This window comes from Thermothelomyces heterothallicus (genome assembly GCF_042370625.1).
Source record: "Thermothelomyces heterothallicus CBS 202.75 unplaced genomic scaffold P884_scaffold_5, whole genome shotgun sequence".
In the NCBI taxonomy this organism is placed as follows: domain Eukaryota; kingdom Fungi; phylum Ascomycota; class Sordariomycetes; order Sordariales; family Chaetomiaceae; genus Thermothelomyces; species Thermothelomyces heterothallicus.
Window position 1 is genome coordinate 1,295,896 of NW_027192566.1, and position 17,428 is coordinate 1,313,323.

The 17,428-nt window shown below is 53.7% G+C and overlaps 8 protein-coding genes across 8 annotated transcripts; 5 read left to right on the plus strand and 3 right to left on the minus strand.

The window, feature by feature from the left end:
• Positions 1 to 174: 174 nt before the first annotated feature.
• P884DRAFT_297995 (uncharacterized protein) lies at positions 175 to 538 on the plus strand (the record flags this gene model as incomplete). The annotated part of the gene is made up of 2 exons (XM_069444565.1): positions 175 to 208; positions 273 to 538. The coding sequence occupies 2 exons, from the start codon at positions 175 to 177 to the stop codon at positions 536 to 538; spliced, it is 300 nt and encodes a 99-aa protein (XP_069299822.1).
• A 193-nt stretch (positions 539 to 731) lies between these two features.
• On the minus strand, positions 732 to 1,769 carry P884DRAFT_195199 (uncharacterized protein; the record flags this gene model as incomplete). Its single annotated transcript, XM_069437890.1, has 3 exons — positions 732 to 1,099; positions 1,139 to 1,276; positions 1,376 to 1,769. Coding segments are annotated over 3 exons (900 nt in total), but the record flags the coding sequence as incomplete, so codon positions are not given.
• A 1,677-nt stretch (positions 1,770 to 3,446) lies between these two features.
• P884DRAFT_328140 (RTA1 like protein) lies at positions 3,447 to 5,062 on the minus strand. The gene is made up of 2 exons (XM_069445579.1): positions 4,635 to 5,062; positions 3,447 to 4,553 (listed from the first exon to the last, which is right to left on the minus strand). Exons 1-2 carry the CDS (start codon positions 4,870 to 4,872, stop codon positions 3,823 to 3,825), a joined length of 969 nt encoding a protein of 322 aa, XP_069299824.1. The 5' UTR covers positions 4,873 to 5,062; the 3' UTR covers positions 3,447 to 3,822.
• Positions 5,063 to 6,448: 1,386 nt separating this feature from the next.
• On the plus strand, positions 6,449 to 8,113 carry P884DRAFT_275954 (uncharacterized protein; the record flags this gene model as incomplete). Its single annotated transcript, XM_069442897.1, has 4 exons — positions 6,449 to 6,658; positions 6,957 to 7,242; positions 7,546 to 7,547; positions 7,715 to 8,113. 4 exons carry the CDS (start codon positions 6,449 to 6,451, stop codon positions 8,111 to 8,113), a joined length of 897 nt encoding a protein of 298 aa, XP_069299825.1.
• Positions 8,114 to 9,773: 1,660 nt separating this feature from the next.
• Positions 9,774 to 10,023, plus strand: P884DRAFT_275955 (uncharacterized protein; the record flags this gene model as incomplete). The annotated part of the gene is made up of 2 exons (XM_069442898.1): positions 9,774 to 9,933; positions 9,977 to 10,023. The coding sequence occupies 2 exons, from the start codon at positions 9,774 to 9,776 to the stop codon at positions 10,021 to 10,023; spliced, it is 207 nt and encodes a 68-aa protein (XP_069299826.1).
• A 345-nt stretch (positions 10,024 to 10,368) lies between these two features.
• P884DRAFT_275956 (Dihydrodipicolinate synthetase-like protein) lies at positions 10,369 to 11,532 on the minus strand (the record flags this gene model as incomplete). Its single annotated transcript, XM_069442899.1, has 2 exons — positions 10,369 to 10,804; positions 10,976 to 11,532. 2 exons carry the CDS (start codon positions 11,530 to 11,532, stop codon positions 10,369 to 10,371), a joined length of 993 nt encoding a protein of 330 aa, XP_069299827.1.
• Positions 11,533 to 13,499: 1,967 nt separating this feature from the next.
• Positions 13,500 to 14,824, plus strand: P884DRAFT_328143 (Emopamil-binding protein). The gene is made up of 3 exons (XM_069445580.1): positions 13,500 to 13,988; positions 14,058 to 14,516; positions 14,701 to 14,824. The coding sequence occupies exons 1-2, from the start codon at positions 13,739 to 13,741 to the stop codon at positions 14,510 to 14,512; spliced, it is 705 nt and encodes a 234-aa protein (XP_069299828.1). The 5' UTR covers positions 13,500 to 13,738; the 3' UTR covers positions 14,513 to 14,516; positions 14,701 to 14,824.
• A 219-nt stretch (positions 14,825 to 15,043) lies between these two features.
• On the plus strand, positions 15,044 to 15,702 carry P884DRAFT_268043 (Isochorismatase-like protein; the record flags this gene model as incomplete). Its single annotated transcript, XM_069442162.1, has 2 exons — positions 15,044 to 15,341; positions 15,422 to 15,702. 2 exons carry the CDS (start codon positions 15,044 to 15,046, stop codon positions 15,700 to 15,702), a joined length of 579 nt encoding a protein of 192 aa, XP_069299829.1.
• Between the last annotated feature and the right edge of the window lie 1,726 nt (positions 15,703 to 17,428).

Here is a 17,428-nt window from a genome sequence, read left to right on the forward strand (position 1 = left end):
ACTGCCTCGTTGCCCCCGTTCAATTCTCTCAAGGCCTGGAGTTGTCGCTATTGACCAGCTCATTATCCTTCTGTCTTTATTTAAGCTGACATTCCTTCTTTGAAACAAATAGTGTACAAAAGGTCTGCGTACCTTAATTAACCCAGAACAAGTCCCACTCAAGGATCAAAGAAAATGGTCCGCCTTACCGCCGCCGCATTCCTGACTTGTAGGGCGTCTTCTTCCTGCTCGTCTCGAACAGGCACTGACTCTGGATGCCGTCAACCTCACAGTCACCCTCTCCTCCATGTCCATCACTCCAAACAACGCGGGCACCAGGAACGTCGGTGCGGTTTGCGGCCAACAGTTTATCACGGGCGGGTGCGTAAACGACGCCGACTGCAGCTCGCAGTGCTGCGCCGATGCGAACGGCGTGGGCGTCTGCTCGGCCGAGGCTGCTCAGTTCCAGAACAGCAAGAACGGCTGTGGCTTTGTCGACCCCGATGCCGAGGTGACCATTTCCGTGGCAAAGGCGCAGGTCGAGAGACGGGGGTTCTAATCGAAAAGTATTGGGATGAAGAGATGCGGAGCCTTGGAACCAGACAGAAGAGGACACAGAGGAAAAAGGAGGTTCCTGACGACCCTCCCTGCTCATCTTCCCAGCAACACATAACACAGTTCCCTGCCTAGGCTTAGAGTGCGGATCCTCATTCACAACCACTTGGTCTCTGGGTTCTATCTTGCAGCCTTCTTCATTTATCATTCTCAATGCACAACAGCTCTGTCTCTATCCTCGCGACAACGTTTAAGTCGCCCTCTTCTGTCTCGTACGTCGATGGGTCCATCCAGCCCGGTGTGCCGCCGCCCCCGAAATCGAGGACCCAAGCATTGTCGTCAACGTCGATAGCAACATTGTCGGGCTTTGCATCTCCCCAGACCACACCGTGGCAATGGAGTTCCTTGACGGTATGCTCGATTTGTGTCGCCCACTTTTTCCTTAACGACAGAGAAGGTATTGCACCTTCAAGCTTGCCAGTGAGAATAGGATGCAAGCTCGGGTACTTGGTAGGTATCTTGGCAAGAATGAAGCCGGCAATGCTATCGCCATGCGTGATCAAGCCTAACACGATATGCGTTAGTCAAACGGGAGACCGGACACGAGGCGAGGAATGGTGCAAAGATAACGGTAATAGCTGGTCACCTTTAAACTCGGGCACTCTGACTTCAGGATCCAACTGTGATCCTCGAAGTCTTGCATATATCTCTATCTCCCTTTTGATACCGTGCCAAGAATCGCCTACCCGCGGCGCAACTTTGGCAACTAGCTCCTTATTCATTCCGGGAACTGACACGTTGAAGATCTCCATTGGTGTAGGATGCACCACGAGTCTGCTACCAATCGACGCATGATGTGCAGCAAAGGACGGAAGAGACCCCAGCTCGAAGCCGATCTCGCTGATTGCGCTCCGAGGGAAAAGTATGCGGGACTGATCCAGGTCCTCGCCACGGCTAGGAAGAACCTCCAGCTGTTCGTTCTTTGTAGCAACCTCGAGATAGATGCGATGAGGAAAGAGATATTGCGCGATGGTAGTTCGGGCCTGGCTTGACTCTGGAACCGCGGGTGCCGGAGGTAGAGCTAGACGTTCGAATGCTGAAAAGACGACATCTTTTAACTCTCTAGCGACCTCCAGCTCGCCCTCCACCTGTCTCCGGAGCAGCGTCAGGACGTCTCCGTGGTGGGATGATAGATCCAACAGGCGGTCCATCCACAAATGCTCAATCCCCCTGCTTGCTTGTACCTCATGAGGACGGAAAATAGGCGACCGTTGAAGCGGTAGTGTGCGGTAAATGCCTCGGTTTCCTCATCCGTTAAATCATAAAAACCGAGAAAGTCAACCCCGTCGTCGAATGAATAGACCATGGTGCTATGAACTGGGAGCTGAGATAAGTGAGACAAATCCTGCGGTCAATGGGAGGATATTATGAGAAAGTTGAGCGAGAGTACCGGTGAAGAAGTTGATGAGTAATTAATTAGCTGAGGCTGGAGGTAATTATGTATAAAAAAGGGGTGCGGGGGACGGGAGGGAGAGAAAGCAGCAGCGATGCATGGCAGGACACGTCTGTCATTGCTGCGGGCCGCAGAGAGGGAGCTCGGCTTGTCTGAGCATGACTGCACTCCAAGATGCACACATCCGTACTCGATACGGGAGAATGTCCAATTGCGTGACGGCGCTGAACCAACGGAATGAGGTTGGATGTAGCGGTCGAGCCGGGTGGGGTCCAGCTGCAATCGAGAAGTGAAAAAAAAAAAAAAAAAAAAAAAAAAAAAAAAAAAAAAATTATGCATGGCGCAGGAGGCGGCTCGATGCAGGCCGGCGCGGGCACATGAACCCTGAAGTCGGCCACACCGGACACTGTGCGCCGTCCCAAATTGCAGGTAAGCTCCGGGTCGGCCCACTCTGTACGGATCCGTACTGCGGTACGGATGTTAAGACCTCGTCTGTGTGCCACCTCAGAGGTCATTTCCTGGTCTGCCACACCGTCTAATGCTCCCATCTGAAAAGAAAATGTCATTCGTGTGCCACCCGAAAAGCCATTGTCCTGGCTTGGCTGCCATTTCAGTGCTTTGTGCAAGGTGCCCAGCAAGCCGTTTCATGATGCTTGAGGTTAGACTTGGGAGTTAGATTTTCTACGCCTTGATGCAGGCCAGTCCACGGCGTGTACTACTATCTTCAGTTCATCCAAGGGCGGCTTCAAGTGAGGGTTGTCCTGGGCAAGTGACCATGACCTAGCTTGGTGGGCTTCCGAACCATTGTCGACGAGCCAGCTTGCAGGCTCTCATGGAAGAGGAATGAAATTAATATAAAAGGAGGCACAACTCCGTCATCACTCTGATCTTAGATAGATCATTCCTGGACACGAGCGCGTCACCTGCCTCTAGTCTCTCTTTTCGACTCTCCCTAACTCCCGAATTCGATCTCTACCAGCTGGCTGGTTTCAGTGTCGTTTAACCCCCGTCGCTGCCCAAGTAAGACAACCAGTGCTCGAACACGCCGACTTGCTAGACTTCGGGACCGTTTTCTTTGCAGTTAGACACCGTGTAAGTCTGGATGTTAGATTCATATAATGACAATGATTTTCAAACAATTGACAGGAGCAACACTGGCACATATCTGACTGAGCAAGCGGCTTTAGAGCTGGGAAGTATGTGCTACATCATATATAAATCGATTGTTTACAAGGAGTGCGGCCACCAAAGAACGGAGGTAGATAGGACTAGGTCAAACTACTGTCCTCCTCACCTTCTGCCCTTCTGTCAATGGCATCAACAGGTTCATCACGCGACACGGACCCGGTGGGTTGAGGGCCCTTGTCGACCGTGCAGAAACCGTCAGAAGTGTAACCGCTCAGAGCCGGATCATTCCCAGCCGGGGCCGTCACAGACTCAGAAAAGTGTAATTCGAAGACTGTATTTTATTATATCTTTAGACGTTTTGGCAGCTGGTTGTAAGATTTAATAGATAGCTCAGGGGCGCTAGGCTCAGAAAGTAAGGGGCTCTATACTAGGTTAGGGTTAATTATGTATAGGCACTTGAGTAGATTTGAATAAGTTTAAGTTAATGTACATATCGGTCACGCGTAGCCAAAGCAAAGCAAATATCGCTTCAAATTTGCATTGTTTGTGTTGTTAAGAGCACTGGATTAATGCGATTGCCTAGGTACTTATGTACCGCATCATGCTCAATCTATGATCTACAATAAAGGAAGAGAGGGTGTCTATGCTGTAACATCCAATGCCATGCTACCCTGCTCTATCTTCAATGCTCTGCTATCGCAGCGAGGCTAGACGTGTTCCATCTCGGTCCCGGCCGAGTCGCTCTCGGTCTGCGGCCGTTTCTCGTCCTCGGGGGCCACATAACTGTGCGACATTTGCGGGAAGAAGATGCCCGGGGCAAACACGGCCAGCAAGACGCTCGCGATCAGGACCATGAAGGACTCGAGCACGATGAACGAGGGCTCGTCCTGCATGATGTGGTTGCCCCAGCCACCGGCCATCTCGGCGATACGGTAGATACATCGGATCAGCAGGGTGGTGTAAGCGATCCCGATGGCCCACAAGAATATGCGGAACTTCCTGGTTGCCCAGAGGGCTGCGCCGGCGCGGTGCTCGGGCGCCACAGCGCCGCTCTTGAAGGACCGGCCGGTCCGGAACAGGTAGTCGGCCCCGAGGGCGCCGAAAGCAGCCAGGACGACTACCTGGAGCACGATGCCGGCCATGATGGTTCTGTTGCCGTGCTGGAGAAGATCGTACTTGTCTCGCCCGGCAGACGCAGCAATGCCGCCGCCGATGGCCTGGATGACAAGGCAGGAGACATCGGCGGGTACGAAGAACAAGGGGTACAGGCGTGGCTTGAAGCGGCTGAGGGAGCGGTTGAGAGCGAGCACGGCGTGCTTCAGAGTAAGGTATAGGCCGACGCAGATGAGGGTGGGCCCGAGGATGATGGCGACAATTTGCAGCTTGAACGCCCCGTCATTCCAGGGGTTCTTGGACAAAAGGATACGGCCAATGTAGCCTGCGGAGGTTAGATAATACGCAAAGCTACACGTGTTTTTCTGGCGGGGGTGCCGGTGTGAAGGAGGAAGGGAAACCTTACCGGCGAACTCTAGAATGCATCCCGCCCCGACGGCGAGAGAGTAACCCCAGGTCCTCTTCCAGATGCCAATGACAATGGTGACCAATGCGGCCAAACCGTATGCGATGGCGAGAAAGATGTTGACGCCCTCGTTGGGATAGTAACCGAGTGTCGTGGCTTGAACGGGGCAGAGTTGTGACACCTCATGGCAGGTATCGTAGGTAGGGCGCCATCCAGGCGGAGGCGTTTGTGTCGACATAGCCCCGGTGATGTCAGACCAGACGGCGAGAGAATCGGAGGGTCGGGATCAGACGAGACGGCCGTCGCAATCTGGCCCGGCCAATGGAGACCCCAAATAACGGATGGAGTTTGAGAGGGAGGGGGGAGGGAGAGAGCCGCCGATTCTCCGGGCCAAACTCGCCTTCGAGCGGAAAAGAAAATATCTACTGGAAAAATGAGAGACGGGGCGATTTGGATGAAACCCCCAAGACGAACAAGCAGAAAAGAGTGTGATGGTTTCGACAGGAGAAAGGAAATCGCATTAGACTGGTGCGGCCTTGGGCGTAAGCAAGGCCGGCTTAACCCTATCCGGGCTGTGCGAAAGGATCCATTAATTATTATTCAGCGTCGCAGTCCGTTATTCGAACCTGTGGATATCTGGGAACTTTTTGAACCGAAAGCGAGCCGGGAAGGGGGCGTACTGGGCTATTTCCGAGATCCATGTGGGCGGATTTGTTCGAACGCGAGTGCAGTCACGGTAGGGTGATAATTAACAGCCCTAGCTGAGCTGCCGCGACGGGATATGATTTGCTAAAACCACAAGCTTGACCCGAATACGATTAGATTAACACCGGTGTGAGTTTGCTGTTGTGCCCCACTAACCCGCATCCTCCTCCACCAGGACCCCGACGGTAAAGAGGCAGCGCCTACCATTCCTCCAGGCAGCAAACGTATCTACGTAGCCATTTTGTCCTCGGCACAACGAAGCTCATCACACGATGAATAGGGTACCCGAACCGCTGTGACACGAGAATACGGAGCACGCAGGGACGGATCGCGCCGCGCATTGGGTCGTGCCGGAGGTCGTGTAACAACTTGTAACACGCAGGGTCTTCCCAGTAACGTTATCGAACCGCTCCCCCCACTCCCCGAGCTGGAGTTCCGAAATTTTCTGGAAATCGAGCCACACGTTGTCGCGTGCGCTTAACGTGGCGTTGAACCCAACACGGGAGGGGCCGACTGGACGGCGCGCTTCCCGGTCGATCGGCCGATCACCGAGAGTTAACTGCAAGCAAACCTGCCGTGTGGTGTACCACGCAACTGCCGCATACCAAGTGTTGCCCCCTCGGTTGTATCCGCACCTTGTTTGCAGGGATAGTTGTGGAGGTATGTAACTTGCCAGTAACTTGTTCGTATTGTTCTCGAAAACACCAGAGGCGACCAGCACCTGTGTCCTCTTCGCTACACCACTCAATGCTATACACTACCTTACTTTTTGTCGCAAATACTGCCTAGTGTTATGTTGGAATGGAGTGGTCAACTACACTTCTGTGCTTGTTGTCGGCGCTCTGTCCTCGACCACTACGCTAACTTGGGTAGCAGTGTGATCTCCACCCCCCATTCCGCCACGGCCCGGCCCGCCGGTAATCGTTCAACGCTACACTAGTCTGGTAATTATCCCGGCAGGGAGTAGTTCTCCTTGTACTTGGAACAACATTTGTGTGGTGGAGTGCAGGCGGGAGCACACTTACACTGCATCGCGCTCGTTTGGTGCTCGGGGTGACAACTGGCCAATCATTTGGACCCTGATATTGAAGCGGGAGTCGATCGGCATCATGTCGGGCGTTGTGCCGCCGTCCGACTTACCGTTCTCGGCTCCTCCCGGCCAACAGGACGCCTCGACACCCATAGTCCACGCCTCTCTGGAAAACAGCTTCCCGGAGCCCCTCTCCATACACCGACCCCTGAGGTACACCACTCTTGGCCGACGGACGCACAAGAAGAGCCGCACCGGATGTTCGACGTGTAAATCCAGGAAGATCAAGGTTGTCTCGTCCCCAAACATGCCGCTCGCCCCCAACCTTATCATCACCCATTAACATAGGTCAGTGCGACGAGAGACACCCAGCATGCATCAACTGCATATCCCACGGCGTACGGTGCCCCTTTCTCAAGGCCGGCGATGACGGGAGCTCCTCAACCCGACCCTTCGAAGCCAATCCACGGTCGCCTGTCCGGCCGGCGGGCACCCCATCGCAGAATCTCAGCCGAGCCATGACCCTCCCCGAGGGCGGCCCGCTGCCGCTCCTTGAGCTGGAACTGCTGCACAACTTCACCACCAAGACTTACGCCACGCTCACAGCGGACTCTTGCTTGTGGGAGTTTTGGCGCGATGACGTCGTCCAGCTGGGCCTGCGACAAGACTATATCATGCGTGCCGTGCTGGCCGTCAGCGCCCTGCACCTGGCCTACCACCGGCCGGACCGCCGTGACTTTTACGTCGAGGAGGGAATCCTCCTTCATCAAAAAGCGTCCCGGTCGGCCATGCGCGTCATGGCGGCCGGCGACAAGATTGACAAGGACCAGGCGGCCACCCTGTTCGTATTTAGCATGCTTACCATGTTTTTCGGTGAGTCTCTGTTTCTCTTCAAGCCCGCGACTCTCAGTTCGTGCCGTAATTATCCAAGACAAGGACTAAACAGGTACCAGCTCTTGCCTCGCCCCGCCGGTCCAATCCCGACGGGACTTTTTTCATCGGCGAGTCCGGCTTCCCCGACTGGCCTTTCCTCCTGTCGGGCAGCAAGTCCATCATGGAGGTCTTGGGACAACAAGCCGGCCTGGACACGGTGGCCGGGCCCTTTCTAAAGTACGGTCAACGACGATGGCACGCCCAGCGGGCACTGCTAGCCAGGATCAGTGCCAACAGCCACAGCAGTAACAACAACTACAGCAGCAGCAGCAGCAGCAGCAGCAGAAGTAGCAGCAGCAGTAGCAAAAGCCAGGACGATGACGACGACGACAGCAGCAACAAGCACGAGGATCAAGCATTCCACAACCAGCAGGAACCGCCCACCGCATCCGCACCCCCTCCCCCTCCACAGCCGCTCCTGGCGCCGCTGCGCGCGCGCATCGAGGCGGCCGCGTCCGCGGACCCGGCGCTGCGGCGGACGTACGCGCACGCGCTGGACGAGCTGGAGCTGGCGCTGGTCGGGGCGCGGGCGGACCCGGGGGCGCCGCGGGACGTGCTGGACGCGATGGTGTGGCTGTGGGTGGTGTCGGACGAGTTCGTGCCGCTGCTGCGGGCGCCGACGCGGACGCAGGAGGCCGTCGCCATCTTTGCCCACTTCGGCCTCCTCCTCCTCCGCCACCACGAGAGCCACTGGTGGCTGCGGGGGTGGGGGGACCACGTCATCGCGCGCGCCGCCGAGATCCTCGACGACGACCACCGCGCCTGGATCGAGTGGCCGCTCAGGGAGATGCGGACGCGGCGCGGAGGGTAACTAATTGGGCAGTCAGTCAGTCTTGCAAGACCAACAAACCTAACCAATTAATTAATTAGATCATCATCGGACGGCCAGGGTGGAAAGGTGGTTTTATTACTGCTCTGGAAAGGGGTAATTAATTACACAGTAAATCAGGTATGTAAATACCTTATACAAATCAAGATCAAGTCCATATTACACTACATTGACGAAATACCCGTTTCGCAATGTTGAAAGACCCGAGGATCAATCGTTCTAGAACACTGGGTCGGCTTGACAAAAAAAGGAAGCTATATTAATCAACGAGTGACAGTGGAGCCAGCGGTAGATTCACATTTCTCCGCCACATTAAATATCTCCTCGGGCGGTATCACGGAGGGTTCGCGTGAGACTCGTTTCTTTCTCGATTCTGTGCTCATTTTCATCCTGTTTGCTTTTTTTCTTTTCTGTTTCTTTTCTTTCTACAATGCTCACGTCATCTCTGTGCTCTTGGAATCACGGTACTGGGGGGAACTAATCCGTATTAGATCGGCAGGGGACTCGGGTATCTGCGGTTACAAAAGGGGAGCGCAGAACGAAAATAGTAGTGGGCGGAAACAGCAGGATAAAGGAGGTTTCACGTAGAGAGACACAGTGGGCCACCGAGGCTTATCTGTTACTGATGCTGCTAGCAGCATGATTGTGTAATCAGGTGGCCGGGGGATGGCTCGAACTTGTTAGACATGCCAGGTGATACAAGGATTGATTATGGCAAGCCCTGTTCCATAATTACCTCCCTGGCCTACATAAGGTATGTATACACGCATTCTCACTGGAACTCCGTTGCAATTGGATTGGTGTTCAGAAGCGTGCTGATCTGTCATCGCGGTCACGCCATCACACCCAAGTATTCAGTTCCGAGTCAAATGGAGGGCACCATGGAGTGTCAGTACCACAGATTGAACTTATAATTTGTGAATAGTGGTTAGGGTGCCCTTACTGGCTGTAATTCTGTATAATATACGCTCCATGAGGGTCCCATGCAGGTCTCCAGGAAGTTTCATAATCAATTACGAAACGTAAACTGTAGAGCAAGTATGCAGAGAATGAAGCTCCCATCCCACTCGGAGAGGAGGGAGGGGGGGTCTCCGTGATTTGGGTTCTGAACTACAGTACCGCCACATTTACTGCATGCCCTGACACGCTGAGATTTGATTTGAGAGGGCCTCTCACGGCACACGATGAGAATTTCGGGGTACTCCGTACGGCTATGGCCGTCATAGCCCAGGGGTTGAGACTCGTGTCACTCACCGTGATGGTCTCCAAGTCCCGTCCGCCAGTCACCTTCTGGTAAAGAGGAAGAGGAAGTAATTAGATTACAACAGGCGAGCCCTCTGTGATTTGCAATGGACCCCTCAGAAACAACAAAAACTCCACCTCTCGAGTTGACGGCCGAGGATGTGGCCAACACACACGGACAAGTCGGACAACTGGATCATTACTTAATTATCCACGGGGAAGGTCTGCCAAAAAATGAACCCTCAATTTCACGATACTCAGATTAGGTGGCAAATGGGCTATCGCTAACGGAGCTGTTGGTGCGCTGCTACCGGCCGCACGGGGCGGCTGACGGCCGGATAACTGGCGCAGCTACGGGCCGGGGTGGACCAGGTCGAGGTGCGGGGCTGGCACGGGGGAGATGCGGTACCGGCGCGGGTGGTCCCGCCGGGGCACGGGAATCACGGCCATGTGCCAGGTCGACCGCGCCGTCTGCGGCGACCCGGCGGGCGAGATCCTGCGCGAGAGGATGCCGGAGCCGGGGGAGGGGAGCAAGGTCATGGTCTGGCCCGCCGGGAATGGTGACGGCTGCCAAGAAGATGTTGGCCGACATGGGGTATAAAGTGCCGGGGGCGGCATCCACCATGGACGACAACGTCTTCGTGTTTTAGAGATGTGATGTGGCTTACGGGATCTCCGTGACCTAGGCTTATGATAATTAGGTAGTTGAAGGTCCAAACGTATGGAGTAAAACCATCGAGGTCCTGTGTGTGAATTTCTGATGGATGATCTGCCAACCCAGTATCACGATCGCGAAAGCGACCTATGGAAGTGGCCCAACCCAAACAAATAACGATCTGACTTGCAAAGAAGAGGTCGACACTCTCCATAATGCTGTGCCCCACGGGAACATCTAGAAACGAGCTTTGCAACGTGGGTGTAGAGGTATTGTCTAATATATACTATCAATAAGAAATATTCATAGACTGGGTTAACGCGACCTGCCTGGAGCCGGTCTATAGGGACGACTCGAACGCCTCTATCTCCTGCAGGAACTGTCCCTTCGCCTGCTCCCACACCCCTTCGGGCAGGCTCCCGCGCAGCGGCAGCCGGCCGCCCTCCAGGTTGCCAAACCCAGCGACCCGGGAGGTGGCTTCCCTGATACCCATGATGCCATACCTCATGACGAACTCTTCGGCCCGGCTAACAGCAAACTGCAACCTGCGGATCTCGGCCCGGGTCTCCGGGTTCGGCTCCGCCTGCAGCATCAGCTGCATCAGCCGAACCACGGTCTTGGGGTAATATGCCGCCATGCCATCGATGACGCCGGCGGCGCCAAACGCCACGATGGGCCCAAGCAGGTTCCCGAACCCACTGTACACGCGGAACTTGTCGTGGTCAATTTGCGGGTCGAGCGACACCTGGACGTGGTGCGAGACATTGCCGTGGGACCTGTTTTTTTTTCACCGACCCCCCAAAACGGTCAGCGAAATTCAAACAAACATGCTAGCCACTTCTGTCCCCCCCCCCCCCCCCCCTCCCCCCTTTCAACCCCCCCCCCCCCCCCCGGCCCCCAACACCCCCTCCTTCCACATGATATACATGCGAGACAAGGAAACTCACATTTTGCAGCCGACAATCTTGGGGTGCTTGGCCAACGTGCGGTACGTCTCGGGCAGCACCTGGACGTTGTTGGTGACGCCCGGGTAGTTGTAGATGAGGATGGGGATGGGGCTGTAGCCAGCGACGGCCGTGTACCAGTCGACGATGTTCTGTTGCGACACGGCGGCGCCAAAGTAGCCCGGGCACAGCACCAGCCCCCACTGGGCTCCCGCCTCGGCGTAGTCGGACAGCCAGTCCACAGTCTCGTCCAGCCCGCCGCTGGTCAGCACGCCCGCCATGAGCGGGTAGTCCGGGAAGCCGGCCTCGTCCAGCCCCTTGCGCACCGCCGACACCAGGTCGCGGCGCTCCTCCCGCGTCAGGTGCATGGCCTCGCCCGTGCTCCCCAGGATGGCGATGCCCGTGACGCCCGACCGCGCCAGGAAGATGCTGTGCTTCACTTGTGTCTCGGTGTCGACGGGGGGTTGAACCGAGTTTTGCCCTTCGGAAATCGGCTTGAAGAAGGTAGGCGATGGCACGAAGACGCCCTTGGGCGGGACGCGTGGCGCCTTTTCCGACATGGCGAAGAAGGTAATTAATTGATTGGCGTTTGATGCTTATTAGGGTTATGCGTGTGTTATTGTGGCCCGGTTGGGGGATTGGTGTCGGATAGGTGGGAGCCGTCCCGTTGGTTGGCAGCTCGAGGTTCGCGGGAAGCACAGGGAATCTGAAGGTGAGATTGCTGAGAGCTGAGCTACGGGTCCAGGCAGAAGGGGGGTAAGAAGTTGGTTTATGTCACACTGCACTTGAACGTTGGGAGGCAATCCGATCGGAGCCCACTCAGTGCGGGCATTGCGGGGTGCACCTTCGGTATATTGAGCCCGAAACCTGCGGCTCGCTGCAGTCACCACCGAGCAAGGTTCCACCTACTTACTAGACTGTCGCCAGGAACGGCAAGTGCCGATCGATTTCCGGGAGGTTCAGGACGAACCACCCGTAGCCTTCTCTTCGCCTCGTCCTGCTCTTCTCAGAAACTTTTTTTCATTATTGATTGCCGGCGAACAAGATAGAAAATGTTCAGAGAATTGGGGGTTGACAGAAGGTAATTAAAGAATGTCCCATAACTCTGCGAACCAACTCATGTTTGCCTGAAATCCTAAACATTCTTCGACCTAGTACTTACAGAACCCAAGCTACCTGCCATATGATTATTGCTAAACCAGGAAACTGAGGAACTCGTGGCTGCTTGAAAAAAGAGGGGTAATTCAAAGTGACCTATAGGGTTATACAAGAACTCGGTAAATGGAAAATTGTGGCACTCAGGAGCGACCGAACGGTACAGCCGATCGAGGGCAGCGCTCCTGGAATAATGAGGTATAACTACTAAAAGAGGTATATAACAGTGTCTCTTATATTTATATAGTTTTCGTGATTTGGAATGGGTTTATGACTAGTCTAAGATAAAGTCCTTTATGATTTCGTACTAATATTAAGAAGGAGAAAAAATAAGAAAAAGCAGAAGGACTATTAATTAAGAAAGAACTACGCAAGATACAACTTCCATAATTCTTAAGCATCATATTCACTAACCAATTACTAAATCCTAAATCTTGAAATTCTTTAGTGATAAGGCGAGCCGAGTTAGTAATAATTTTATATTTCCTAGCCTTAAACAGTTTGTAATAGGTTATATAGCTGCAATTTAGGGAAATTGGCGCAATTAACTGATAATTAGGACTTGGTTCGCCTCCTTGCTCAGGTGCAGTCAATACACCAATGCAAATTTACAACCCTGGCGCCCTTCACATTGAGGCCCGCAAGGCTATCTTCGGACCATTTGCTGTTGCTATTGTTTACGGGAACAGTTGATGCCCCATAGGAACACGAATCGGGCAAATAATTCATGGTAAGAGGCCGTTGGAGGAAATAGCATCTGGTTGCATATTCATTCGTTCGAGTAGGCTAACGACGACGCAAGTAATACCGAGAGATAGGACTGTGCTGGTAAGTCGGGTTCCTCGATCGTGGTCCTACTTCTAGATCTTGATCGCCGGTTAATCCAGGACTTATTCCCAATTTGCTCTTAGCAGGGTTGAAGCCCTAACGTCAAAGGGGTCGGTCGGTGCCTTCTTATGGTCATTATATGTAAAGCTAAAGGAGCGATATTGCTCTAACTACGGCCTGACCAGTGTCACATTTTCTGCTGTTCATAACCTGTCGTCAAGAGCAAAACGTAATATTCTTTGTACATACACACTACACTGCAAGTTCTTCTAGTGTTAATTCGGTTTGTCTAGTGTATTCCGGACAGACAAGCAGTCTGGTATAGGGTTTGCGTGTGGCGTGAGAATTAAGCTCTCGGGATTAGGCGCATCCGGCTCGGCACTGGAGCCAAAGCATGCCTGTTCCTGCCATGCCATTAAACCAAACACTTAAAATGGTTAGCGCCAAACCGAACTCCGACCCAACTGCTTGTCGATCTTTTTGACAGAAGGCGAATTAACCCTGCACGCTCCTGCCTAACGTATATACATCCACTACCATCTCTACTGCTAAGATGCACAAAGCGGCGGCTGTAAAACGCGGGGGGTTGCGTGCCAGGGAAACCTGCACGGTCTAGAAACACACCGCTTCCATATACCCTGGCAAAGGTGCACCGATACCACATTTGTTGGACCTTAACATAAACCTATTGTTTACTCCCCATTTTGTGTCTAACTAGAACCCGTTAAACTTCTTGCTCATTTTTGCCCCAAGTCCTTACATCGTGGCCTCTTCTCGCACATCATGTCAACTAGCTACCCCAACGACAGCATGGCCAGCCATCCATACTACCCCCCTGATCTGGTGCTCCCTGGCTTCGTGCCAAACGAAATTCACGTACCAGTCCTCCTTGCCTCCTTCGCCGGTGCCGCGAGCTTAGTGATATGGGTTACCTCGGTACTCGCACGAACCATTAGGCCCGGAATCAGCAGGGCTGACCTGTTCACGGCCATGTGGTTCATGCTCTGCGGCTGTATCCACCTCTTCTTTGAAGGTTGGTCCGGACGATTCCATGCTCTCTTTGCCCCTTTGTTCTGACTTAGGCTTTACCCGCGGGTGGCAGGTTACTTCGCGTACCACAACGGCTCGATGCCGGCGTGCTCTGATCTCTTTGGCCAGCTGTGGAAAGAGTACGCGAAATCAGACAGGCGATACCTCACACGCGACTCTTTTACGGTGTGCATGGAAACGGTCACCGCAGTTGCATGGGGACCACTGTCCTTCCTGATCGGATGGTTCGTGATCAAAAACAACCCGCTACGCCACCCGCTGCAGATCATTGTCAGCCTCGGCCAGCTGTACGGAGATGTGCTGTACTACGCCATCTTCTTCTTCGACGAGTCCGTTTACGGCGCCGTCTACTGCCGCCCCGAGTCCTTCTACTTTTGGGCCTACTTCGTCATGCTCAATGGGTTCTGGATCGTCATCCCTTTGGTCCACATTGTTCGGAGCACCGTGGCATGCGCAAGAGCCCTCCAGTTCGTGCAGGATGCTACGAAGCAAAGAACGTCAAAATGAACAGGTTAGTATTGCCAAGTCGAGATTTATCCCCCCCCCCCCCCCCAAAACACCCCCCCAACACCCCAAGGCATTGTCTCCCCTCGCCACATTTCGAGCGGTTGCTTTGTAGACGTCATCGTCTCGATGGTTTGCCAAACTCTCGGAACTCAAAGAAACCTGACCCCATGTTTTCCCTCTGGACTCAGCAGAACTTTAATTCAGCGTGATGCACAGAAGTCCTTTTCTTTGGTGGTGGTTCAAGGAAGCTCAATCTCTAATTAACACTTACAACCTCAGGTTTCGCATATTTAAGCCAATGCATTCCCGAGTCCAGCGGTGGCCGAGCGGTGGCAGCCGAGGCGCTAGCTATAATATTACCGATGTTATCAAGAACCTCTTCCCAATTCTGGCTGGGTTCGGCTTGCGAGTGGGCGGATGCCTAAGTAGTTACCCCGCTCTCTCCCAGTCTTAGTCAACCAAATTTATTTCAACGCATCTTATTATCCTGTTCCCAAAATTAATTACTCCGTACGTCCCATGCGGTTCAACATGGCAGCCGCACTCTTCGTGATAGACGTCCAGAATGATTTGGCAACGGATCCGGCGACCAGGATTCCTCATGCTTCCCGTATAAACACCTCTGGCGAGAAGATCATTGCCGCCGCCCGAGCTGCGCTACAGCAAGCCGAGAACAACAACAGCAGCTCCCGTCTCGAGACAATTGTGTTTGTGCAGCATGAGGAGAAACCAGAAGACGGCACCTTGGTCAGGGGCAGCGATCCGTGGAAACTGGTTTTTGAACCGCTCCCGGGAGATGCTCGAGAACGTCTAGTCGCCAAGTGGACACGTGGGTTCCAACCACCCAAACGTGTCCCGGCATGGAAATACAAACACCAAGCCACACAGTCTGACCTTTGAACAATGCAGGCGACACTTTCGAATCTAATCCAGACCTCGCTTCCGAGCTCAAAGCATCCGGCATCGAGGAGATCATCGCATTCGGCATCCAATCCGAGTGCTGCGTCGAGTCCACCTGTGCGGGTGCCCTCGCCGCCGGGTTCCGAGTCACGCTCCTCTCTGGGGCGCACTCGACCTACGGCAATGGGGCCAAGAAGGCCGAGGAACTCGAGCACGAGGTGGAGGAGCGGTTGCGGCTCAAGGGGGCCAGGGTCGTGCCGTGGGAAGAACTTGTTGCGTCCTGGGCGTGACACAGCAGTTAAATGTTTCATGACGATATTAAGATATTAAGTGCTCTAGGAACCTTCGAGACCAAATTTATCACTTCTTGTTCCTCTTATATCATGGAAGCGGCCCCCCTATAACCTACGCCCTACCGATTCTGTCACATCTAGATGAATATATGGTAGGCTTCTTTCAAAATTCTCTATTGTCCTGTTGCTAATGGAGACTGGAATGACTGGATTCTGGGATATGCCAGAAAGGGCCCGAAAGTACCTAGTCATCACCCCGTTGTTCCGCCGTTTTCGCATGGGGCGAAGTAGTTTTAGAGCCAGACTTGGGGTACTGGACCATTTGCGAGATCTTTATGGCACCGTCTTCGTCACGACCGTCGCTCAAGGGCGTGAACGATACCCCGAACCGTGGCAGCAGAGTCTCTACGCATTCAATACACCATCCTGGTCCCCATTCCAGGGTTATTGGTCACAAACCACAGTTGAGTCGGAAATGCCGCATTCAGCTGTGATGAGGTGTAGAATGCATGCTTCCAGCCCTGGCGGTTTCACATTACGGCCTGCCATAATGTCCATACCCTCCTAGTAAGGCGCTGCTTCGCTTGCTTGCTGCCCAACCGCAACTAGCAAACAGCCAATCTTTTCTTAGCTTGGTTAAAGCTTCCACCACGAGGCGGCAATCGCAAAATCTTACTCGCCGCTCCTACTCCCAGTGCCGGATAAGAACCAGAAACAAATGGCGCGCCTTAGCGACCATCAATGACCAAGACACCTGATAACCTGAACCGGCTGCTGCTGATATCGTGGCACAATTTTTTTTAAAAAAAAACAGTACATCGTGATCCAGATTTAGTCCCCGCCGGACTAGGCTTGGGAAGGGATGGCCGGTTTCTTCGGGCTGGAGGCCGCCGAGTCCCGGGTACACTCCAAGCTGTCGTTCAGAATGGTCAACCTGGACGAGGCGTACCAGAAAAATCGTAGTCAGGTGTGGCCCGAAGCCTTACCGTGGCTATTACGACGCAGGCGACCTTTGCGCTTTCCACTTCGTCGCTGAAAACGACATCAACCGGGGTGTCGACGCGGTCGTCCGCCGGGCCGAGCCCTGAAGCGTCACCTACACCCAGCCCCAGAACGACAATGGCGACCGGAGGTGCATTCTCCAGCTCCGTGGCCCTGAAGCCCACCCCATGGCCGACATCGTTGACCAGCCCGCCAAAAGTCTGCACGCGCCGAGCCGCCGCCGCCGCCCTCTACGTGCTTATTGGACGTTTATTACGGCAGCTGTGGCCTGCTGACGAAGTAAAGTTCATAAAAGTATAAAAGGTGGGACAGCGAATAAGGATGAACAGCTAGCAGGGACAGGTAGTGTCGGTGATAGGCTCTCGTGTATGAGCCAGGGGGTTGGAGCGGCGCGAGTCCCGAGCTGACCTATTTCCCACATTGCTTCGAAAGGGGGCGAAGCTGAGGCTGATCTACCCGGTGGTTAGTTGCTAACTAATTAGTTCAAGACTACCACCTGTCTCCCGACAGGTAGGGCCAAAACCCCCGGACATGCCAATATAGCCGGACACATCGCCACCAAATTTCCTATATAATTATATCTTTACAAAAGGTGCTATCAAGTTCAATTACCATTGTAATAATAGCCTCAAATAGCTATAAATAGTTTAATTATAAACTAGGCTCTAAAAAGCTTAAAAACGTAGTAAAATTTAATTCTACCTAGTTATAACTAGTTAAA

Coding starts and splice junctions, on each gene's coding strand:
- P884DRAFT_328140 (XM_069445579.1), bottom strand. CDS start 4,872: ATGTCGACACAAACGCCTCCGCCTGGATGGCGCCCTACCTACGATACC. Junction 4,554..4,634: donor ATGCATTCTAGAGTTCGCCG/GTAAGGTTTCCC, acceptor TAACCTCCGCAG/GCTACATTGGCCGTATCCTT.
- P884DRAFT_328143 (XM_069445580.1), top strand. CDS start 13,739: ATGTCAACTAGCTACCCCAACGACAGCATGGCCAGCCATCCATACTAC. Junction 13,989..14,057: donor TATCCACCTCTTCTTTGAAG/GTTGGTCCGGAC, acceptor CGCGGGTGGCAG/GTTACTTCGCGTACCACAAC.